This window comes from Papaver somniferum, chromosome 1 (genome assembly GCF_003573695.1).
Source record: "Papaver somniferum cultivar HN1 chromosome 1, ASM357369v1, whole genome shotgun sequence".
Classification (NCBI taxonomy): Eukaryota; Viridiplantae; Streptophyta; class Magnoliopsida; order Ranunculales; family Papaveraceae; genus Papaver; species Papaver somniferum.
The window spans coordinates 156280563-156305604 of NC_039358.1; the positions used below are offsets into that span (position 1 = coordinate 156280563).

At 39.9% G+C, this 25042-nt stretch overlaps 1 protein-coding gene across 1 annotated transcript; it reads left to right on the forward strand.

Moving 5' to 3' along the window:
• Positions 1-351: 351 nt before the first annotated feature.
• On the forward strand, positions 352-2593 carry LOC113352637 (putative Myb family transcription factor At1g14600). The gene is made up of 6 exons (XM_026596438.1): positions 352-745; positions 936-1012; positions 1180-1216; positions 1500-1596; positions 1836-2043; positions 2285-2593. The coding sequence occupies exons 1-6, from the start codon at positions 493-495 to the stop codon at positions 2591-2593; spliced, it is 981 nt and encodes a 326-aa protein (XP_026452223.1). The 5' UTR covers positions 352-492.
• The last annotated feature ends 22449 nt before the right edge of the window (positions 2594-25042 follow it).

Below are 25042 nucleotides of genomic sequence, written 5' to 3' on the forward strand. Positions count from 1 at the left end.
ATGCCTATTTAGTCTCTATACATATTTGATGTAATCATAAACAAATTTGGTATTTGCCGAAGTATATAAGTTAAACAACTCAGCTACAAATTAAGCCTCTTTAGATAGAAAATGAAACACCTCATGATAAAGTGAATGGGTAAATTAAGAATGACTTACAGTGAAAATAGTGTGATCAAAGCAAACTCGAGTTCAATAATTAAGATGGTAATTAACATAGATTATTGTTAAGATTACTGATGTTAACTCATCCAATCATGAAGACATTATATTCGTATTTTCACTAGGATTAGAGAATAATCCTCTCATCGGTTCAAACCTGTTCCAAAAACTGAAGGTAGTTGTGGAAGCTGTACACATAAAGACAAACAGGTTCCTAATTCTCTCTAGATGTGGTATTTATTCTCTTTTGTTGACATATATAAACATAGTTTCATTCTCCATTGAAGAACATTCAACCCTCTATCTCTCTATCTTTCTCTCTCAGAGAAGATGGAGGAAATTTGTGAGATAACACTAAACCTAAAGAGACCACCATCTTCTCCGCTTGATCTAAGACTTGAGCCGCCAGACCCAACAGATACTGAATTTGGTTTGCAACGTCTCGAAAATATAGTACCGGAAAATAGTTGGATATCAAGAACTGTAAGGCCTTATGTTAGATCAAAGGTACCACGACTTCGGTGGACACCGGATCTTCATGATGTCTTTCTTCATGCAGTCCATCGCCTTGGCGGAGAAGAAAGTAAGTAGTTGTAACCTTGCTTTCTTTAACTACATATATCTATCAAATATTCTTGACAAAGTACTTGATCAAATTAGACAAGCTTGGAAGGCTTATATTAAGATATAAGACCTGCTAGCTGCGAAGGAAATCTCTCTTTGATTAATCTTTCAATTAACTCTAATTGTTCTCTTGGTCTATGGGCTTACAGAGGCTACACCAAAGTTAGTTTTAGAAACCATGGATGTAAGGGGACTCACCATATCACATGTTAAGAGTCATCTTCAGGTATGTGTTGTGGTCAGTACCGAGCCAGCTTGATCGCACTGCTCGCGATCTGCTGGATCTATTGTCGTTATATGAATATGATATATTAACCATACATATTGTTCATGATCTAGCTAGCAAGTTAAATTGTTAGGGTTTTAATGATATATGGCGTTGATGAATAACAGATGTACCGGAGCATGAAGCAGGAACAGATGATACAAGGTATCTTAAAATGAAGCCCTAGTTGCTACATTAACTAGCCCTTTAATTTTTTGCTTGATAACGATGGCATGCATGAGTCATGCCTAATACATGCGCTAAGTATTGGTGCATGTAAAGAGAACATTCATTCTTTGGGACTGCTTGATCATCAAATTACGCTCATTAGCATTACTCACGCACCCTTTGTAGGCTAAGGAAAAATTAACGGATAATATTAGTTCCATTTAATAATTTTCTTAATCTTTTTCAATTATCTTTTGGGGCGCCTCATGCATAAATTCAGAGGCAGCTAGAGCGGCCAAAAAGAATGACAAAGTAAATCAGAAGATAGAGGAACCCACTCATCATAACCGTCAGCAGCATCGTCGACATCCTCAAGGGTTTGTAAAAATATACAATTTCAACCCCGTCATCTTTGGATTTCATTTAGAACCGGGTGACAAACTGCAAGCCAGAGAAATGTTGAAATTCTAAACGCGTATAGCCTCACCATGCACTGGGATGCGCTGCAGTTTGTTTTACGGTCCTAAATGAAAGCTACAAATTATATTTTGGATTACTCTTTGATTTTACTCAATATTTTGATCCATCTACTTTACATGCACATTATTTTGAACAGGAATTACGAAGAGAAAAATAAGTCGGGATGGACAGGCAAACAGAAAGACATCATTGAATACCATCATCATCATAAGGCTGACCAGAGCTACGCATCAAACAACAACCACGAAAATGATGGAAATATTGTAGTGACTTCAGAATGCCAGATAAGGAAACCAAAATCCTACATCATCTGCACTGGTCTTCTTAAAAGCTGCTCCCCCCAAGTAACACATCTCTCTCTCCCTCCCCTAATCCTATCCTATCCTATCCATACCAAAATGAGCCAAGTCGTATTTGTTGGGCCTAAGTATATGTACTATAGCGCCCACCACCCGCGTATATATTCGGCGTTAGATTCTCAAAAAAAAACTTTAAAAAAAAAAATTAGCCTTTTGTTTTATAGACGCATGGTTTTCTTAGAGATGATATGAAATTGATCTGCTTATATATTATTTGAAATTGCAGGAAAGTGGCTATGAAATGCATAAAGAAATAGAGATGAATAAAGAACTCCCAAATGAATATACTGGAAATGAACGCATGGTTACAAGCTCGCATTACTCACAGCAACCGTTAAAATCGTATGCTGCTGCTGCAGATTATCGAAACGAAGTTGTCGATAGCTCATTGTCTCTTTCTTTATTTAGAAATGCTTCAAAACCATTAAAACTCAAGGATGATGATTCCTGTACTAATCTAACCAGTGGTACTACTGATCATGGGTTTGGTCTCTCTCTAGATATAACATCCTCCTGCTCTTCTACTCTTAGCTAACATAGTTACACATTAGTTGCCGATGAAAGTTAGACATTTTCTCGCGTATCAGTCAGTCTCTAATGTAATGTAATTTTACGACAACTCTCTTTAATAAAGACAAGGTTTTTTCAAATAGACTGTGATTTTTACACTTTAAATGATTCAAGAGCTAATTTCATGGTTTTTGATATCTTAGAACAGTGGTCTCTAAACTATACCTAAATTCACTCATCAGGAATTTCTAAAACTATATAAGGGTACGAACCCCGATCTACGCATTGGGAGGGAGCAGGAGAACCAGGGTATTCCTGGAAAATGCTGACAAGTGTCGAAGTGTTTCATTTTTTGAAGCATAAAAAAGTTTTACTGCACGAGTATAAGTTCTACCTAGCGCTGACAACGGATTAAATTCCGTCGGATTTTGGCCAATCCGATAAGGTTAAGTTTAAGGCATATCAGAAATCCGATTTCCGATAACATCCGATGGGATCCAAAAATCCCAATCCGATTCCGTTAGGATAATCTATCGGATATTATTCCGATAAAATCCGATTTCTAGTAAAAAACAAAAAATTAGAAAGAAAACAGTGTTAAGAGTTCAATTCAGTTATACAATGTCTTCTGTCTTCAGACACATTCAAAAATCAAAATGTTCTAAAATCCACGCTGAAAAGAAAGTACAAAATCACAATCACCAAAAAATGCAAAACAACAATAAAAGAAATACAATGTCTTCTAACAGGCTAACAATGTCAATGACAGACTTCTACACTCTTGTGATCTTGTTTGGCTGTCTGCTTTCATGTTGCATCAACTTCACTCTACTATTTCCATATCTACATTAACAACATAAATCAAGCATTAAATGACAATAATTAGCAAAAAAAAAATAAATGAGAATGAGAACATCACATATGGTTTGGCCTAATATGTTCGTAAGGTTAACAAATTCCACCACCATACACCACCAAACATAAATCCCATAACAGAATGAGAATGAGATGAACTTTCAGTACCATTCTGTTAGAGCATAGTTCGGTTGAACCCACCAAGCGTTGGTCTGTCAAGTTTGCACTACACGAAATCAGAAAATTTGTAACGCCCGATTTTGTAACGAATTCTTTTTAAGTAACATCGTATCGACGTTGGTAACTTTGTAACGTTGGATAATCGTTGTAATAATTGGTATCTGTTACAGAGTTTCGGGAGGGTTGTGGGTAATTACCTTCCTATCCTCAACTTAAATTTCCAAGTTACATTGTTACCCTCCATTACTACTATTAGCGCCTCTATTACTACTATCAGCTCCCAATTTCATCTCACACTCAAGGGCTACCCAGCCTCCCAACGATTCTGTCTTTTTTCCCCAACATTTTTTTTCCCATTATAACTCTTCATTTTAATTACCGAAAATCAGAAAACAAAACTAAAATAAATGAAATTAGTTTTTTTTTTTAATTGTGCGAAAATTAAAAGAGAATAAATATGTCGATCCTGAGACATTTCTCCACCCGTTTCCCTTTTCCTCTCCGTCCATTTTACTCCATCGATTTGAGATTCGGAGACATCGAGATGCAGCTGCAGATAACTTCATTAACAACATGAATCTGTCAATTTTTCTGTGAATCATCGATGTAACCCTATATTTAAGTTGAATCGATCTCTCATAGAAGTTTTGACACTGATTCACAATCTTGGAAATGCAAATCTGGGTCATATCGTCTAAGGTATTTCATTTATTGGTTTTTCTCTGAATCATTGTTTTTTCAACATTTAGGGGTTCAATAATTTTACAAATTGGAGGTTAGAAACTATTGGTTTTGAATTTGAATGATGCAATTTCTGATGGTGTTTTAAGAATATCCCAGTCTACTTTGTAGGTTTAGTTGATAATTAGACTGAGTCAGACATAGTATTTTTCTTGTTTGTAGGATGTCACAATTTGTTTATAGGATATCTCCATTTGTTTGTAAATGGGTGAATCAATCAATTGTGTATTGAAGCATTAACTCTAATGAGAATCCCAACCAGTTTCAACAATTTAGATGAAAACCAAAGAGAAGCTATTGTTCATAATTTGTTCCCTTTGCCTAGTCAGATTCTAGTTCTTTATGAATTCATTGCCAAAGTAGTTTCTTGGATCAGTGGTCAGAATACATTGTAGATTAGAATTAGATGTGTATATGCCTCCACCAACACCAAGTAGTTTTGTGGGTCAGTGAAATCATGTAGGTTTCATAGGACTCAATCTTGAGTCAAGTTATTACGGCTTTGACAGATGATCTACATCTTGTTATACCTTTAGTTGATAAACTTAGACTGAATTATAGTGCTTGGGTGTAGGATATTGTTACCATTAGTGAATCAAGATTGTAGTATGTTTTGAGAAGCAGTTTCTGCACTTTAGATGAAAAGCGGAGAGAATTAGGATTCGTAATATGTTCCCTTACCTTGTACTAGGATTCTAGTTCTTGATATAATTCAGATAATGCTTTAGTAAATTCATAGATCATATAATACATTTCAAAATACCACAGTTTAACATACCATTGTTCCTTTCATTAGAAGTCACAAAGACATCTCCAGCATACCAAATGTAACCCACTATATTCAAACCAACACAAAAAGAAACTGAAATTGCAATTTCATTAACCAGATTTACAACTACCATCACTGTTAATGATCAAAACCCTAATTACTAAGTAGTTTCATTACAATCAAACCCATTCACAAGATCAACATCAAAACATGACCCAAAAACCTAGTCTGCAATTCCCTCAAACATCTGAGAGATTAACTATTCATACCAGGAAAAACTAGACTGTTCGAACCCCCCTGCAAATACCTTACACACATACTACTAAAACTGTTAGCAGTTACCATCTGCATAATAGTATCAAAACAAGCTCATCTGTTCAAAAAAAAAAAATTATCTGAGATAGCAAAATAACCATGTGACTACTCGTTTTCGCGTAGTCTTCGTAATGTATACAACTCAGAGAATCATATACTACATAGTATTGATACCTCTGTTGAACTAATAATGCTAAGTAATAAAAGGTATTCAAGATCACAATAATAACAAAGAAATACAAATATAATGTAAGAGCTTCTAAGTTATCATGAGACACAAAATATTACGTGGTTCGACTTTCGTCTACGTCCACGGGGTAATGAGTGATTGTTTTGTATTAAGTATGGTGGTTACAAAGATCTTAAATGCTTCCAAAATTAATAGAGAGAACTCAAGTTGAAGAATACTTAAGTTCTAAACATTAAAGAGGTATAAGCTTAAGACTAGATCTTCTCTCCTAGATATTGAATGCCTTTAGTTTGCTGGTGAGGCTTGGTATTTATAGCCCCTGCTGCTCCAGGTATATCTTTGCTACCTTTGGGTCCATCGTCTGCTGATATACCTTTCGTACAAATGGTACCTTCGTTCGCCGCTTGCCTTATCCAGTCGAACCTTGCCATCTCAACTGACCCACGTTCCTTCGGGAGCTCCCCAACCTTAGTATAAGTTGTAACTTCGTTCACCGCCAGCTTCTTCCAATCGGGTTCTGCCACATAGTCTCTCTCCACGTGATCTGATTATGCGTGTAGATAAGGATTTGTGCATTTAATGCCGATTAGATATCTCATCTACCTTTGTCCCTTCGCCAGCTACCTCCTTGTAGACTAGGCTTTTACTCTGCTCATCTCAACCGTCGAGGCATCCTTTCTTGGGACGGGATAAAGTAGATCTGCAAAGGTATCCTTTATTACTCAGGCTTCTCTGTATAGCGAGGGACACACAATTAATCTTGTATGAGGCCACTAAGATCGTGACACGTGCTCCGCAGAATATTGGTATTCACAGTTTGCCCCTTTTCTTTCATATTCTACCGTTTGGTAGGATTGGAAGAAAACTTCTGTTACACCGCCATTTTGCATGTAACGATTGGGTGGTCCCTACATGTCCTTTCATGCAATAACTTCCCCTTGAATTTCGGGACATCCAAATTTTTGGGTTCTCCAGCCGCCTATAAGAAGGGAATAAAGAGAAGGAATTTTCATTAACTCCTTTTCCCATTTCTCGAACTGTCTCTCTCCATCTCTTTCACAGAGATTTTTCTCCTGCCGCTAACTGCCTGAACTCTCTTGCGATTCTTCAAAGTTCTGGTTTAGCGTTTGATTATACAAGTAAGTGGATCTTACTCGTTGTTGTTGTTTCCATATTTCTTCATGTTTGGTTTTGTATCTTCTCTTTTGATTGCTTGATGTTGCTGTGGTGCTTGCATGTAAGAATTATAGGTCTGTTTCACCTGTTCATGTTGTATGAGAACTTGGGGTTTCATCCCATTTCGCGTTTTGATGATGATTCTGCTATGATTTTTCTTCGTCTACATCTTTGATTATGTGATGAATGATCTTTGATTATGTGATGAATGATCTTTGATTTTGCCCCATGATGAGTTTAAACCCTCTCCCTTGGTTAGTTTAATAAAAAATATGCCCAAAGTATATTGGTTTTTGCCCTTCATTTGTTTTTGTAATGGAATGTGATTTTCGTCCGCCATTGTTGATTGGGATGTTCTTCCTGTTGGTGCAAGAAATTATGAGACTCCCGAAGAAGCCGACGCGTAAGGGTCCGAGGATATCTTCGTCAACTGATCCACCTCCGCGGATGGATCATCCTGATGCTACGCCATCCCCTCCCCCTGAGGACCCTGAGATACCTACTGTGACTGAGGTGGATATGGTTGCTGAGGATGTTGTGGACCCTGAGGTTGAAAAAATTGTTGTTGAAGACCTTCCACCTCCTCCTCCTCCTCCTCCTCCTCCTCCTCCTTATTATGAGCTTCAGAGGCTTCAATTACGTGACAAGGATAGCTTCGCTCGTCTATCCATTGCTGAGATCACCAAGTCTTTTCGTCTCCATAATTCGAGATTTCCTTCATCAATGGTATTGATGTTCTCACAGAGTCTCGTATCCGGGATTTTCCCTATGATGAGAATAACCTCCTGATCAGTGTTGTCTATTTGGTCGCAGGTATGCTCCTTCCTTTGTTTAGCCGAAAGGATTCTTTCTACTATGATGTTTTGTCTACGAGGGACGACCTGGTGGACAAGACTCAGGTCCGAGGAGTTATGCAGTATACTGGTAACTTCTGGCGTGCCCTTCGTGAGAGCTGGTACCGTAGCAAGGGTAAAACATCTTTGGAGTCTTATGATCCCTTTGCTGAGGGGAGGTCTAAGCGAGAGGATTATACCCCCGCCAACTTCAATGCTACGTATGCTGATGCTATTCAGAAGAGTAATCTTCTTTCTTGGAGTGTTGGCCCTCGTCGTATCCATGTTACTACTAAGAAAATCATGGAGGATAATAGTCTTCGTATGTTGGAGGAGATCGATAAGACTGGTTTGACTGTTATTCCTTATTATTCTAGACTACCTTTGTCGAAGTCTGATCGCATCCGCCTTGACCATGATGATCGCTGGGCTCGTACTCCTCTTCGTGTGGTAGGTCCTTGGGCCTATGGTTTTACTACTGCTGATCCCCTCTTTCCCCGCACAACTTTTTATTTTCCTAAGAAGTACGATGGATATCAGCCTTGGGTTTTCAACCCTGCTGCTTCTCACGAGGTAACCTTCGTTTTTCGTTGAAGGTTCTTTGATTCGAATGTCTTTGCTTTAATATTTTTGTTTGATATTCTGATGGCTTTCTTTTGCAGCCTGCTTCTGCTTCGTCTGCTGGGACTGCTCGGGGCTCTGCTGGTAATTATGTGGCTACCAGGACCAGGAAGAGGAAAGCTTCGGTTGAAACAACTACACCAACACCTGCCGAGGTAAGGATCATTATCATACCTTTGTGTTTGTAGGTTCCTTAGTATCTTGCCCCTGATCCTTAGCTGACTCATGTGTTCTTTTAAAGTCTTCCAAGAAAAAGGGTAAGCTGAAGACTGTTATTGATCTTGAGGCTTTGGATGAGGATCCCAAGGATGTTGGAGAGGTTCCGGATGATGAAGACATGGAGGATATCGAGGATACTGGCTTCAGCCCCCATTTGGATGACATTGAGGAGGATTTTTCCAAAGATATCCCCAGTCATGCCCGAGCTGTCTCAGTCGAGGGTGTGAATCTTCTTGCTGGTACTGGTGCTCAGTTGGTCGAGCTTGTTAGTGCTCAAGCTCTATCTCCTACTTTGTCTTTGAATATGCCTTCGTTTTCTGCCCCTGGCTGAGCATTGCCTGCTGTGTTGGCTGCTGCCGGAGCTGTTGTCGTGGCTTCCAAGAGTCTTACTTCATCTCCTGCTACCTCACTTCAGTCAAGTGGTTCGTTTGCTAAGGTGGTTACCCCAACGGTCAGGGTTAGCAGTTCAGATTCTCAGCCGAAGAGGAAGGTTGCGATTTCGCTTCCTAGCTTCTCCTTCAATGCTACGCCAACCTCGTTAGGGAGTGCACAATCTGTGTCCACCGCCCATGTTAGTAGAGCTATTGTACCTCCGCCTTCGTCACCAGACTGGGTAATCTTCCTTTTGCTGGTGACATGGATCTAGGTGGTGCTCCGGCCTTTCCTTCAGTTACTAGATCATCCACCATGCCGTCTCTTCGTCGTGGTGAGGGCTCAGCCTTCGTGCCCCTTGTTCGTTCTCAAGCGATTAAGGGAGTTGTTGTTGAGCCTAGCCAGGGTAGGTTTCCTGAGAACTTGAGCCTTGGTAGTTCTGATGATGCTATCCTCGAAGCCATCCTGCGGGACTCTAAGGGTCCCTTTTCTGTTGGGGTTGATCACCATCATCTTGGTAGTTCTTTTGAGCTGGCTTCTCAGCTGGATGTGCTATCTTCTCAGTATCATGCGGCTAAAGATTTTTTCTTTGACCCGGATTGCCTTCGCTCTAGTCAGAGCTTTGGTGAGATCCGCAGGGGTAGCATCCAGGAGATGGAGGATTTTATGGACACCTACGCCGATTTCCTCCCTCGTCTTTCAGCATTCTCAGTAAGTAATTCCTGCGTTGCTATTTTGCTTCTTTCCTTAGTCTTTCATCTTCTCTTATACTTCTTTTTTGGCAGCTTTGTAAGCAGATCGATGTTGTCTATACCTTATTCAAGGTTTATAGAGCTAAGTGTACTCATTTGAGTGCTCTGTTGGAACATTCTCGTCAAGAACATTCCCTCGTTGTCGCACAACAACCTTCGTCAAGTAATGCTACTACTGTCGCTAAGATATCTTCGTTGGAGGACGATCTGAGAAAGACTCGGAGATCCTTGGAGGCTTGTTTGTTGGCTCTTGAGAGGGCCAATAATGCTACTAAAGTTGCTGAAGACGGGCGTAAAGCTGCCGACTCTTCCTTAGCTGCTGAATCTTCTAAAGCCATAGGTTCGTTTCTTCTTTACCTTAGTTTTTTATTCGTTCTTGCTTGGCTACCTAGTTCTAAGATATCCTTCGCTTGCCAGCTGGTAGTTCTAGTGAACTTAGATGCCTCCGGGATCAAGTAGCCAAGTTAACCTATGATGTATGGTATTATCAGAAAAAATCTGATAGGATGATGAACGTAACCGTCCATAATGAGGCCCAACTTTCCCTTGAGTCTGATCATAATGCGGACTTAGTGAAGCAGATGACTTTGCTTCGTAAGGAGTGTGACGAAGCCCTTAATTGGAAGGAGAGTCTCATTTGAAAGAAAAAGGAGGATATTGCCTTAGCCGGGAAACGTCTCTCAGCCCAAGAAGTTATCTGCAAGAAGTATCATGCAGATTTTGAAGATTCCTTCGCTTCCTTAGCTAAGGTTACTGCAGAACGAAACGTCATGTCTTCTGAGGTCTGTTCTCTTAAGAACAAACTTATCGAAGCTGGCTCTGTTTCTTCTTCCATGTCTCATGCGTCTTTAGTAAAAAGGTTGGAAAAGTTATAAAATGTTTACCAAGCTTTATCCTCTAAGAATACTTCGCTCCGGATTGATGTTGATGATCTTCGGACGGAACGAGATATGCTTTTGGAAGATCTCGACGCCGATGGGATGGATCTTGCTGAGGCTCAACATAGTTTATAAGAATCCCTTATCCATGCAGGAGGTAGCTTAGGGCCCTTATTTTTCCGCGGCATCCTTCGTACCTTTACTTGCTTTGTTTCTTTACTGCTTTATACCCTTCGTTTCTGCAGGTCTCCATGAACAGCTATTGGGTGCAAATGCTAAGATTACCCGTCTTGAAGGCTAGATATCCTCGTTGGATATTTCTAGCCAATTTGATGTTGCTGCTAAGTTTAAGGCTGATGCGCTTCAGAAAGCTAACGATCAGCTCTGCGCTCAGATGATGGAGCTTCGTCAGAAGTTGGCTTCGGATCTAGAAGCTCAGGCTTCTCAGATGAAGGTGCGATTCGAGCGTTCAACCATTGATTACATTAACAATGCCTTTGCAGAGGCCGAGCTCCAAGCCGAAGGAGTTTTCTTTCCTCGTCTTCCTTACCCTTGATGTGTCCTGTTTCTATTTAACTGAACTCTTTTTTGTGTTATGCCCCCAGTTGAGGGGTCTTTGTTGTCTCCTTTCCTCGAAACAATGCTTCGGTATGTTCTGAACCTTTGTCATATGTAACTTTGAAGATGTGTTAGTCGTATTTTGGTAACATTAATATGGTACCCTTAGTATTGCATGAATATATGTAGACGTGTTGTGTCTAGTTATTTGCACATTCGGGTTATCACAAGCTGCTAAGGGATTTTTAACCTTTGGTGGAACATTCATCATCCTACCCAAGTATCCTTTGTCCAGAAGGTACCGTGGTGGGGAGGGCTCCTACGTGGGAAATAATTTTCCTGTAACCCTACGCGTTCAACGCGAAGGCTGCTTTACTTCGACAAGGTATCTCTATAGGGGATGTCTTACTTTTTCTTATTTCCTCATGAACGGAGCTATCACTCCGAGGATCCGAGTATTGACACATGCGCAGTTGTGCCTTGCCTTGTCTCATCGTCAATTCTGACGGAGGGTGTCTATTCTAACCCAGTTTGTATTTAATCAAAATAGAATTTTTTTAGCAAAAAGTTTCTTTCATTGATTAGTAAGGGATAAAACATGGTGGGCCGTTTCCCCTTCCCTTCTTCTCCTGAGTAATAACCATTTACTTATGGATAGTACTTCTTTAGGTACATTGCGTTCCAGGGGTGTTGTAATACTTCACCTTTGAGGTTCCTTAGGTAGTATGATCCTTTCCCGACAACGTCGTGTATGATGTAGGGCCCGTCCCATGTTGGAGCTAGTTTGCCCCACTCCTTCTTCCTCTGATATGGTGGTATCTGTCGTAGCACGTATTCTTCGACCACGAAGCTCCTTGGGATAACCCTTTTTTTGTATTCACGTGCTAGCATTCGTTGATAGTTTACCATCTTTTGCAAAGCCACTTCTCGTCTTTCTTCGAGATCATCAAGCTTTTCCAGCATCAGGTCCGTCGTCAGGTTCTTTTCCCACGCCTCTGTTTTTGTTGTTGGCAGTATTATCTCCGTTGGGATGACTTCTTCGACTCCGTAGGTTAGCAAAAACGGAGTTTCTCCCGTAGCTGCTCTTCTTGTAGTTCGGTAGGCCCATAGGACATTGTGTAGCTGTTCACACCATCTTTTCTTGTATGCCCCAACTTATTTTTTAAGTTCATCACTATTGTCTTGTTAGTTGCCTCTGCTTGTCCATTGCTCTTAGGGTATATCAGAGTGGACTTATTTTTATGAATGTTGAAAGTGTTGAACAACATGTCTATGTTCTTTCCCTCCAACTGCTTGCCATTGTCAGAGACTACGGAGGCTGGTATCCCGAACCTGCAGATGATTTGCTTAAACAAAAATTTAAAGACGTCTGTATCTCTAATTCTTTCCAAAGCTCTTGCTTCCACCCACTTGGTGAAGTAGTCCGTAGTCACGATAAGGTATTTTCTTTTCGATGTCTCCTCTATCAAAGGTCCAACAATATCAACCCCCCATTTGGCGAACGACCATGGGCTGATAACTGAGTTGAGCTCCGTTGATGGTGTTTTAATCTTCCTTGCAAAGTGTTGGCATCTTTCGCAGCACTTAGCCACGTTCTTTGAGTCTTCGTCCATGCTTAGACAATAGTATCCTTGCATCTTGGCTTTGATCGCCAATGACCTTCTTCCACTATGGTTGCCAGCTTCTCCGCTGTGTATATCATGTAGTATTTTTATGCCTTCGGTTTGTGAGAGGCACCGCATCAGAAGTCCGATAAATGACCTTCTGTACAGTATTCCATCACGTAGGCTATACAATGCTGCCTTTGACTCAAGCTTCTTTGACATCTGCTGGTAAGGTACCTTTGTCAAGGTACTGGTGAATTGGGATTGTCCAATCATCTTCCGCTTCGTCTTTGTTGCTTTCTTCCGACATGGACTGGTCTTCGTCAACTTCGTTATCTGGTTCTTCTACCTCTTCGTGTTCTTCCTTTTCTGATTCCTTCATCCGAGTTTGTCGGCCAAGGTTTCCTCAACACCCGAGATTGGTCCTTCTATCGAAGGTTCATATATCCTCCCAATTTGCACGGATGTGGTATTTCTGTCCCCAGCATTGATGATATGAATGCTAAGGCGTCTGCATGCCTGTTGTCTTTTCGACAGACGTGTCTGAATGTGACTTTGTTGATCTTTGATGCATCCTCCTGAGTTAATCTTAGGTAAGAAGACAGTATTGGATCCAGAGTTTGATATTTGAGTTCTATTTGTCTAATGACCAACTGTGAGTCACTAGTTAAGCGAACATCTGATAAGCCTAGCTCTTGTACCAAGCGTAGGCCATGTATGACTGCCTCATACTGCGTGATGTTATTAGTGTATTGTTCGAATTCTAACCTGAATGCATAGATGATTCGGTCTTCAGTAGGGGTTGTTATTACAATCCCTATGCCTGCGCCTTCTCTGTTGGAGGAGCCATCTACGAATATCTCCCACCTTCGTGAATTCTGTGGTTCCAAGAGATCTTCTGGTTCCGTATTATCTTCCTCCATTCCTGGGATGTCGTCTATCTCTGCTTCGTCGTTGAGAGGTAGGTCCGCTAGGAAGTCTGCTAAGATTTGTGATTTCTCAGCTTTCCTTGTTTCGAAAATTATGTGAAACTGTTTGATCATGGTGTTCCATTTCTCCACCCTTCCAATTTTCTCCGTGTTGTCGAGGATTTGACTTATCTGAGCTTTTGTGAAGACTCGGATGGTGTGTGTATCGAAATATATCCTTAGCTTCTGTGTTGCCACTACTAAGGCGTATATGAGTTGATCCACATTGGTATAGTTACGCTCCGCTGAACTGAGTGTCTTGTTGATGTAGTGTACATGCTTTTCTCCTTTCCCCTGGTCTCGTACCAATATTGTGGTCACATTGTAGCTTGTTGCTGCTAAGTATAAGGTGAGTATCTCACCTGGCTCCGGTTTCTGCAGGATGGGTACTGATGCTAAGTACTCTTTGATCTTGTGAAAGGCTTGTTCACATTCTGTGGTCCATGTAAACCTGTTTCCTTTCCTTAGCGTATCGAAAAATTCTTTGCATTTATCCGACGACCTTGCTATGAATCTTCCCATGGAAGCTAATTAATATTCCATTTAGCTTTTATACTCCTTTTAAAGTTTGTGGAGATGGAATCTCCACTATTGCTCTGACCCTTTCGGGGCCTACTTCTATTCCTCGCTTAGTTACCAAGTATCCCAAGAATTTTCCTGAGGTTACTCCGAATGCGCATTTCTCCAGGTTCACCTTCATGTGGAAATTTCTCATGGCATCGAATATTTCCCTTAGGTTTGACATGTGGTTTTTTGCTTCTTTGCTATTGACGAGCATATCGTCCACGTAGACCTCCAGTATCTTGCCTATCCATGGCTTAAATATTTTGTCTACTAATCGCTGGTATGTTGCCCCCGCGTTCTTTAGTCCAAAAGGCATCCTTGTATAGCAATACAATCCTCGTGGGGTAAAGAACGCAGTATGATCCTGATCTTCTTTTGCAAGGGCTATTTGGTTATAGCCTGAGTATCCATCCATGAAGGATAGACTCTGGTGGCCTTCGGTTGCATTGACCAGTTGGTCGATGTTTGGCAGTGGGTAGCTGTCCTTGGGGCACGCTTTGTTGAGATTGCTAAAGTCAATGCAAATGCGCACGCCTCCGTTCTTTTTTGGTACGATGACCATGTTAGATATCCACATAGGATATTTGACTTATCGTATGAATCCTGCTGCAATTAGCTTTTGCAACTCCTTTTCTATCGCTTCATGATAGATGTCTGCTACCTTGCGGATGCGTTGCTTGAATGGTGGCATTTCCGGTTTGAGCCGAAGGTGGTGTGAAACCAAATTCGGGTCAATTCCTGGCATATCTTCCATTGACCATGCGAAGACGTTTGTGTATTCTCTTAGTAACCTTTTTTGTTGCATCTCCTCTTCCTCTTCAAGTAAGGTTCCAATGTTGAGCATTTTTGGTTATGTCTCCGTTCCGATGTTGATTTCTTCGTTGGTTCCACCGGTGAGCAGGTTTGTTTTTGAGGTCGTTGAGGAATTCTTTTCTGTAATTGTCATTTGGCGGAGACGTATGCCCTTGGAGTGGCGGAGATGCTTGTCTCTGGAACTGAGATGGCTTCGGGTACTGAGAAGCTTCGTCCTTCACCTCCTTAGTGTTTGCTTTGCGTCTTTTTCTTTCGTGCTGCTGGGCAGCGACTCTTTCTTTGTTGGGTCCGATCTCTGTTAGGTTGCATATCCTTGCGTCTTGCTGGTCACCTTTGATTTCTATTTCACCCATGGGTGTAGGAAATCATAGGTATTGATGATATGTCGAAGCTGTTCCACATAATCTATGGACCCATAGCCTGCCCATGATTACATTGTAGGGCGAAGGTGCTTCCACCATGCAGAACCGTGTATTGGTTACTAAGGGCCCTGCATGTACTTGCAAGACAATTTATCGCTTTGGTATAGAGAATGCTCCATTAAAACCGTATATTGTGCAAGTAGAAGAATCTATCTGGTCCGCTGTCAAACCCATGCGTAGGTAGGGTTCATAAAACAGTACATTTAAAGAACTTCCCCCGTCAACAAGGACCTTCGCAACGTTCCATCCATGTATTGGAAGAGTGATCACTAGTGGATCGTTGTGCATTTCGACCTCCTGGTTGACGTCTTTTGTTGAGAATGTTAATGGCGTGGCCATCCATTCTTCCCAAGTGCTAGTAGGTGGTCCACTTAGCTTGAACACCTCGTGGGCTTCTAGCTTTTTTCTGTTTCGAGCTAACTCGAGGATATCTTCGAGCAGTTCTTCTTGACCTCCGCTGGAAAAGGTGATCATGTTGATGTATTTGCCGTTCTGAGGTAATTCTACCCTTTTTTTCGGGGCCTCCTCAGTTTCAGCTGCCTGTAGTTGTACGTACTCCATTAATTTGCCTTCGTCTATGAATCTCTGGATCACGTTTCGTAAGTGGTAGCATGCATCAGTTGTATGCCCGTAGTATTGGTGGTAAGCACAATACTCCTTGGCCTCCTTCGTCTTGTCTGCCTGCTTTCCCCTAGTATTAGGGTAAGGAAAGCCCGACTTTGCTCCCTCCTTGCTGAGAATGTGAGAGAACGTTGTATTCAGCTTCGTGTAGATTTTATCTACGAATTCTTCTCTTCCTTTTCCTCTTTTGCCATCTCCGTATTTGGATCGTTTGTCTCGAGAGTTGATCCTTCCCCCGACTTCGTTTTGTCGCTTAGGTATATCCGAAATTGGTTCCAGAGAGTTGGTATGTTGTGGAGCTGTTGTCGCTTTTGCTCATGCCCTGGGGTTGTCCTTATGGATTTCTTCGAGTCTGATGTAGCGGTCTTGGACAACCCTGAGCTCTCCTTCGGAATCGAGGGCTCTGTTGTGAATCTCCACAAAGATGGCTAAGGTTCTATCAAGTCCATACTTATAGAAGTTAATGCTAATGTCTGGATTGACTTTTCCAATTGCTAGGCACGTCTTTCGCCACATGTCTATGTACTGCATCAATATTTCCCGGGGTCCGATAGCTAAAGCAAATAGCCTATCTAACGCTGTCTTTGTTGATTTTTTGTACATGTATGTCTCCAAAAACACCGTAGACAATTGCTCAAAAGAGTCAATTGAGTTTGTTTGTAAATTGTCATACCAGGTTAGTGCGGATCCCGTTAAGCTTGCAGGGAAGTACCTACAAATTACTACCTCATCTCTTTCCCAATGGGCAAGGACACGAGTGTAATACCGTAGGTGGGATGTGGGATCTGAGGTACCGTTGTATGCTTGGAACATAGGTACCGGGCATTTCAGAGGGATGGGTTCCCTCAAAATACGAAAAGACAATGGGGATGTGGTTGCCTCTTGAAGCACTTCTTCTAACCTTGCACCTACGTGGCCAGTTTTTAGTCCTTGTATTTCCTTCCGCATTTTCTCCATCTGCTCCATAACCATGTTCACATTGTGAGCGTCTTTGGAAAATGCTTCGTCGTAGTAGGATTGAGAGGGCTTATATGTTGAATCCGTCTCGTCTGGATCGTGGTGCGCTCTCCTGGATCCCCTAGGTTGATTGGCCTTTGGTGTGTTGAGATCCACCCTGCGTCTTCCTTAGATAGCTCCGTTTTCACGCCTCTTTGGTGAAGGGTGAGCTTGGGAGCCTTCGACCTGTATGTCCAGCATACCTTTAAGGTTCTGGTTCTCTTGGGACATCTCATGCATTACATCCTCCCGCTCCTTGTTACGGAGTAGCAAGGCTGCTACTTGTGCCGCCATTTGGTCTTCGTTGTGGATTACACCACCCTGAGGAGTGTTGTCAGCCGGATCCTCAGAGTTATCCGCTCCTTCTTCTATAACGGGTGTGTCTGGATCTATCTGGATTGGAGTTAGGTTTCCCAACCCTCGTCCCGTCGGAGCTAAGGTTCTGGGTAAACCTGTGTTGGCCGTAGGTGGCTTCATAGTGGTGGGATGCTCTGGTAATGGCATGTCGTAAAGCGTTTGAGATCCCGATGTTTGCCCCATCCCTTTAGCAGGAACAGGTGATTTATTAGCAATCGTTCTTCTTGCTATTTCGCTTTGTTCGTCCTCTGCTTACGTTCTTTGATTCGCTTGAGACGGCTTTTGAGATCTCTCTATAGTAAGTGCTGGTCGTGAGCTTGTTGGTACATCATTTGGTTTCTGCATACCTTCGGCTTTTGTTATCCTGCGGTTACAGAAATTCGAAAAAATCTGCTACTTGGGTGCCTTCGTTAAAAGTAGCAGTTAATGCTCTGACACAGAAGACGGCTAAGCAGCTTTTTTAGAGAAAGGATTGAAATAACGTCTTTGAAAGACAGGTATTAAATTATTATGACACCTTTGGAAAAAACAACCTTAAACGTTGAAAACCAATTAAAAAGGGGTGTCAGATCTTCGCAAAAAACAAGGTTATTAAATGCTTGAGAAGATCTTTCTTCCTTAAAATCTTCACTGATATTCCTCTGTCAGTCAAAGGTTCTCAGATCTAAAAGATGCTTTGTTTGAAAAGGTTGTTTTAGTATAAAATAAAGATTTTAACGTTTTGTGAGTACGTTTTTCTGAAAATTTTTGTAGATGTGTAACAAGGTACGTCTTTAGAGGCTATGAACTCAAAGAACATACACTAATAATGGATGAACAAATCACTAGAAAGTGAGATTCATCGTTTTGGAACACAGATCCCTTCGTTTCAGAAGATACATAAGTTAAAGATAAAACTATGTCTAAACTCAAGCTTGTGAGCAAAACACGGTGGGCGCCAAACTGTGACTACTCGTTTTCCCGTAGTCTACGTAATGTATACAGCTCAGAGAATCATATACTACGTAGTATTGATACCTCTGTTGAACTGATAATGCTAAATAATAAAAGGTATTCAAGATCACAATAATAACAAAGAACACAAATATAATGTAAAAGCTTCTAAGTTATCATGAGACACAAAAGATTACGTGGTTCGACTTTCGTCTACGTCCACGGGGTAATGAGTGATTGTTTTGTATTAAGTATGGTGGTTACAAAGATCTTAAATGCTTCCCAAAGTAATAGAGAAAACTCAAGTTGAAGAATACTTAAGTTTCTAAACATTAAAGAGGTATAAGCTTAAGACTAGATCTTCTCTCCTAGATATTGAATGCCTTTAGTTTGTTGGTGAGGCTTGGTATTTATAGCCCCTTTTGCTCCAGGTATATCTTTGCTGCCTTTGGGTCCATCGTCTGCTGATATACCTTTAGTACAAATAGTACCTTCGTTCGCCGCTTGCCTTATCCAGTCGAACCTTGCCATATCAGCTGACCCACGTTCCTTCGGGAACTCCCCAACCTTAGTATAGGTTGTACCTTCGTTCACCGCCAGCTTCTGCCAATTAGGTTCTGCTACATAGTCTTTCTCCACGTGATCTGATTATGCGTGTAGATAAGAGATTTGTGCATTTAATGCCGATTAGATATATCATCTACCTTTGTCCCCTCGCCAGCTGCCTCCTTGTAGACTAGGTTTTTACTCTTCTCATATCAACCGTCGAGGCATCCTTTCTTGGGACGAGATAAAGTAGATCTGCGAAGGTATCCTTTGTTACTCAGGCTTCTTTGTAAAGCGAGGGCTACACAATTAATCTTGTATGCGGTCACTAAGATCGTGACACGTGCTCCGCAGAATATTGGTATTCACAAACCAAAAGAAAACCAATACCTATTCTGTCAGCAGCTTCAGCAATATGAGCAAAATGATCATCAAATACCTATAAGATTTCCTTGAATTTTCACGAAGAAGCACTTAGGTCGATTTCAAAAAATCGAAGATTTCCCATCGAAATCTTGTTGATGTTCCAGGGATGATTATTCAGAATCATCACCATTGTTCTCATTGCTTCGCTGAATGTCTGAATTTTCAGTTGCACTATCATAACCGTCGTCGTCGTCATCGTCGTCGATTCCCATCTCATCATCGTTGTACTGATTGCTATACTGACTGCCTGTTTCAGTTGCACTTCCATAACCTCTATCACCTGCATTTTCACTTCCTTCATCATCTTCATTCTCTTCCTCCAAATCTCCAACCTCAACTGGTTCACCATTCTCATCAAGACCATCAATTGTTTCTCCATCAGAATCAACATCCAGTCTCTCATTTATGGTTCTTGCAAAAAGCCGAGGGATTGCTTTTTCTGCTAAGTATCTTTCATACCATGCATCCTCCAGCTTCTTTTCTCTTCCTCCTTTGTTTCTCTGTCTCAGAATTTCTCTCATGATCATCACTTCTCTCAAAATCATTCTCTTTCTCTTCAGAATCACTTTCGGTTGCATTGCGGGTCTTTCTCCAAAAAAATCGTCTCCCCTCATGTCTCGCCTCTCTTTCTCTAGCTTTCCTCACATCTCTTGCGATTCTCTTCCTCTTCCATAGTTCATATTGTGGAGCATTTTCCTGACGAACTCTTTCGTACTCAATCTGACGATTTCTCTTGTCAATCTCTTGTTGTAGAAAAACCCTCAAATTCTCCAACTCTCTAGTACACAGAGTCTTGACAACTTTCTTGGCGAAGTTAAAAGATGCAGAAGGCTAATTATCTCCGTTAGCATTGTTTCCTCCTTGATCACCCATTATCTCTAGTCTATGTTTTTCTTAATTTCCTTGCCTGATCTTTTAGGATGATTTTTGTATATTTTGGAAAATCTCTGTTTAATTTCCTTTTGTAGAGAAGATGCCACTAATAGTCATTTAAGGCATTCGTTGGAACGTCTCATCCCTTAGCTATTCACGCCTATTCAAAGGCATGCGCAACAAGTCCTAAACCCATCATAACTCCTCCTTAACTCCTTCACTCCAACATTGCTAATGGGAGTGTACCAAATTAGTGGGGGGTGTCCAAAATCATATAAGAGAAAACTGGTCTTGCCTTGGGGCTAGTACGCCCCCCACTAATTTGGTACACCCCCATTAGCCTAATTGTAGACTCTTCCGATTTTCAATATCTAATAACTTCCATTAAGGGGTTGATAGACAGTTCAACCAAACACTAATTATCATATTTTATTTTTGGTAGATACTGAAGAGCCAGCACCTGTTGAGAGGCATTATATGCGCTGGTATACTGCATCTATAATGGCAGTGTTCACACCTGAAATGGCTTAACATTCATGAGTTTTTTTCGTGTACAAAAAATGGTCAAACATAATAGGTCAACATATGTCAAACAAATTAGGTCAAACCTGACAAGTCAAGAAAAATAAAATCAACACACTTGTGTATATTTATTTAATTTAATTTAGTTAAAATATGGGCCATATCTTCACTTAAACTGCAACATGGTTTGGTTCAGGCATCATGCCATATCTCAATACCCTGGTCCCTGAGTCCTGACCAATAACTAATTATTCAACTAATGTCAAACAAATTAGGTCAAATAAAATAGGTCAAGCAAAATAAAATCAACAATGTGCCACATAATGCCTAAATTTTAAAGAAAAATAAAAAGGTCTAGGGGGTTTCGAACCTCCGACCTCAAACTTACTTAAACTAAAGTGAATTTTGTGCCACCGAAAAAGAGAATCTCCCGTGTCAAAAAGAAATCACATTTCTACACATAAGCATGAAGACACTTGGGATGATAATGATGATATTCCTCAATGCTACAAATGTAGAGGATTTGGTCATATTTCTCCGGATTGTCCAACTAAGGATAACCAATGGAAAAGAAATGCATATAATGCAGCCCTTGATTATTCCCCTGACGAGGATGATCAAGACTATATGGTGGATAATATTGCAACCATTGCAGAAGTCTCTAACTTTGAAATTCTTTCAACTCTAGATACTCAAGAAGAGTTTACTCCTTCGATTTTCAAAGAAGTGTTTCCATGTAAAGATAAAAGAACTCAGCTTTTTGAATTTGACATCAATGGAATAAAATCATCGCTTGATTAACTCAAAAGGAGTTTTCTGAATGATAAAGAAAAATTTAACAAGCGACTGGAGAAAATCGAGGTCTTTCAATGTTCCAAAAAGGTACAAGTATCTAAACTTATTCTCGACATTAAATGTTGTCAAGATGAGATAAGGAAGTTAAAAGCAAAAAATCAGAGACTGAGAGATAAACTCAATTGCTTTGGAAAGCCATCACCTGGTATGAATGCATCAAAAGGAAAGGAGGCAAGGTTAAATAAATTGAATCTAAATCCAGAAACCGGAATACTTCTGGTGTTTGTTTCCAATGCAAACAAAGAGGGAATTATCAAAAGCAATGTCCTAATACTAAACAAAGAGGGAGACTCTATAAATCCAAAAATTCAAGATCTAAGTCTATATCAAAAATCTCTTCTAAAAGGGAGAATAATATTTTCGAACATCAACATCTTACATCAAGATTAAGGGTTGAACCTAAAAGTTCAAACACAATAGCTTCTCAAATCCTTAAGGATGTTGAAACCTTCAAAGGAAGAAAATTCAACCACCGAAAAATTACAACCTAATTGGTTATCATGAATCCTTACTTGTTACCCTCAAAAAGTTTACAGTAAGGATATGAATGTAAATATTTGGATAAAAATATTTCTAAAAATAATTTTCGGTTAAGAATTTTAATGAAATAATATTCTCAAATATTTTGAGAGAAAGTTCATGAACTTATAAGAGGACACACCACTTACTTCATTTTATAGACATAATGTCTACCAACTCTCGCAAAACCGAAAAAGTATGGACCATACTGTTTCCTAACAAGAAACTTCATCTCGAATCTTCTGATGGTGATTCAGATTTATCTCCAGAGCTTCATCAAGATGTTCCTAATGAAGAAATCTCTTCTCTCAATGATAATCTTCTCAAAAATCTTTCACTAAAATTATATATAATCTTATGTGAAGTAAGGAACATGAAAAAGGATTTGAGAAAGGAAGTAAAGGAAGTCAATGACAATGTTACTAGTCTTGAATCAAGACTAGTAATCATAGAAGATGATTGGAATCCTATTAAATCTTCTGATCCGGCTTCAACTTTGAAGGAAACTCTAAAAGGATAAAATTAGAGTTTCAAAAATTAAAAAAAATAAAATAGGCATCAGTTAATTGTGAAAATGCGGGGGTCTAACAACCACACCCAACAATTTGTTTAGCAATCTGAAAGGACTTACTCCAATACAATTTCTAGAGAATCAACTAGACAGTCAGACTCAATCTAGAATAAAATGTATCAAAGAGTTTAATATCTCTAACTCTTAATTCAATCCGCAATCAGCAAATAGAAATCTGCGAGCCCGATTGAATATAAGATAATTACTTGAACGGTACTAAAGACCAATGTTCAAGTGTCAATCAATATAAATCAACAACCAAAGGTTTGATACTCTAATCGATTGATCTTAACGCACAACCTATGATATTTCAATTATATAACAAAATATAATGCGAAAAAGAAATAACACAGACACCAGAATTTTGTTAATGAGGAAACCGCAAATGCTGAAAACCCCCGGGACCTAGTCCAGTTTGAACACCATACTGTATTAAGCCGCTACAGACACTAGCCTACTACCAATTAACTTCATACTGGACTGTAGTTGAACCCTAATCAATCTCACACTGATTCAAGGTACAGTTGCGCTCCTTACGTCTCTGATCCCAGCAGGATACTACGCACTTGATTCCCTTAGCTGATCTCACCCACAACTAAGAGTTGCTACGACCCAAAGTCGAAGACTTGATAAACAAATATGTCTCAAACAGAAAAGTCTATAGGATTGAATTAATCTGTCCCCCCACAGAAATACCCAAGTGTTCTGTATTTTGATAAATCAAGGTGAACAGGAACCAATTGATAAACCAGACTTGTATTCCCGAAGAACAACCTAGTATTATCAATCACCTCACAATAAACTTAATAGACTAGCGAAACAAGTTATTGTGGAATCACAAACGATGAGACGAAGGTGTTTGTGACTACTTTTCTATCTTGCCTATCGGAGATATAAATCTCAAGCCAATTTTACAATTGCACTCAATCATGATAGAAACATCAAGATCAGATCACGCAACTACAAAGAGAATATTGAAAAGGGATTTACATAGGTCTTGGAAGTCAGATGAACCAATTCTAAACTTGTTTTGAAGTGTGGAAAATCGGTTCCAAGATTGTAAATATGAAAAAGGATTTACAAAGTAAAGATGTCGACGTACTTTGAACATGTGCAGTAACTCTTATCTTTTATTGTTCAAAGATATTCCTTAATAACTAAAGGAGAATCCCGGATCGAAATAAATTGAGAATCTTTTAATTAAGGTTTTTAGTTTTTATATGCTTTTAATTTCCAGCAATTAAATGCATATCTTTAGAAAATAAAAATTAGTAATGTGCATTTACTAATTGAAGATTTTCTACTGAGATTTCGGTCAATATTTGGATAGTGCATTTCCAGGAATTATGAAAACCGATTTTGGCGTTTATTGCATATCTTTGAGAATATTCGGTTTTGGAAATTCCTTGGTGTCCAAACTTCCTTAGAGCCAGCAAAACTACCTAGTTGTGTTGTTACTGGTGGAGCCATCTATTCGGAGAGGAAAGTACCCTAATTAGGCGAAATCTCTTACGACCGCTCATTTTAAAGACTTCTTTGGGATTGGGAATCTCTACGAGTACCATTGGTGGGAAACTAGATAATTGCAGTTTATTATTAGTTTTCCATTGATTTGATTGACTAACGGTTGTTGAGAACTTTGATTGCACCTAGTTTGTTTATGCTTGAGAATCTTCTCTTCTGATATAAGATTCACTCAAACTATATCGAAGTGTCGACAGGGATCTTTAGAACTGTTTGTAGATCTAAAGACGTTTTGTGATAATCCATTGTTAACAGACTCCGTTCTGTGCGTGATTGGTCACAAGAGATTCAAGTTGATTGTGTGCGGATGTTTATTGAAGATCTAAGAAGATTTAAAGACAAAGAAGATTTCTTATTTGGGTTCATAATATTTGGTGTGCACAAAACTTGATCGGCTGGGGATACAACTATAATCGGTTTATCTTTCTGATAACCTTGATTGATCAGTTGTGTAGATCGACATCAATACAATTCTTTGTGATTAAGAGGATTGATTGCATAGTCTAGAAAATTACTTTGGTAGTTGTTACAAGATAGATCTAAGAACCTGACAAAGGAGTTTATTGGGATAAACGGAAGAGCCTTTTGTCAAACTCATATCACTTGTTTGAAAAAAGTTGTTACCGAAAAAATTTGGTGTTCCTTCACTGTTTGGAATACAAACCAAAAGAATTGTTCCAAGCGCGTGACTTATTACAAGTTGGAGGCGCATGGATACTTAGGGAACTAGGTGAACTATAGGTTTAGTTGCTTGGTCTCAACTATACGAAGTTGGTTTAGATTTTGTATAGCGGCTTAATTCTGAGAGTACTCAATTCTGGACTAGGTCCTGGGTTTTTCTACATTTGCGGTTTCCTCGTTAAAAAAATCTTGTTGTGTCTTTTGCTTTTCTATTTCTGCA

Coding starts and splice junctions, on each gene's coding strand:
- LOC113352637 (XM_026596438.1), top strand. CDS start 493: ATGGAGGAAATTTGTGAGATAACACTAAACCTAAAGAGACCACCATCT. Junction 746..935: donor TCGCCTTGGCGGAGAAGAAA/GTAAGTAGTTGT, acceptor ATGGGCTTACAG/AGGCTACACCAAAGTTAGTT. Junction 2,044..2,284: donor TTAAAAGCTGCTCCCCCCAA/GTAACACATCTC, acceptor TTGAAATTGCAG/GAAAGTGGCTATGAAATGCA.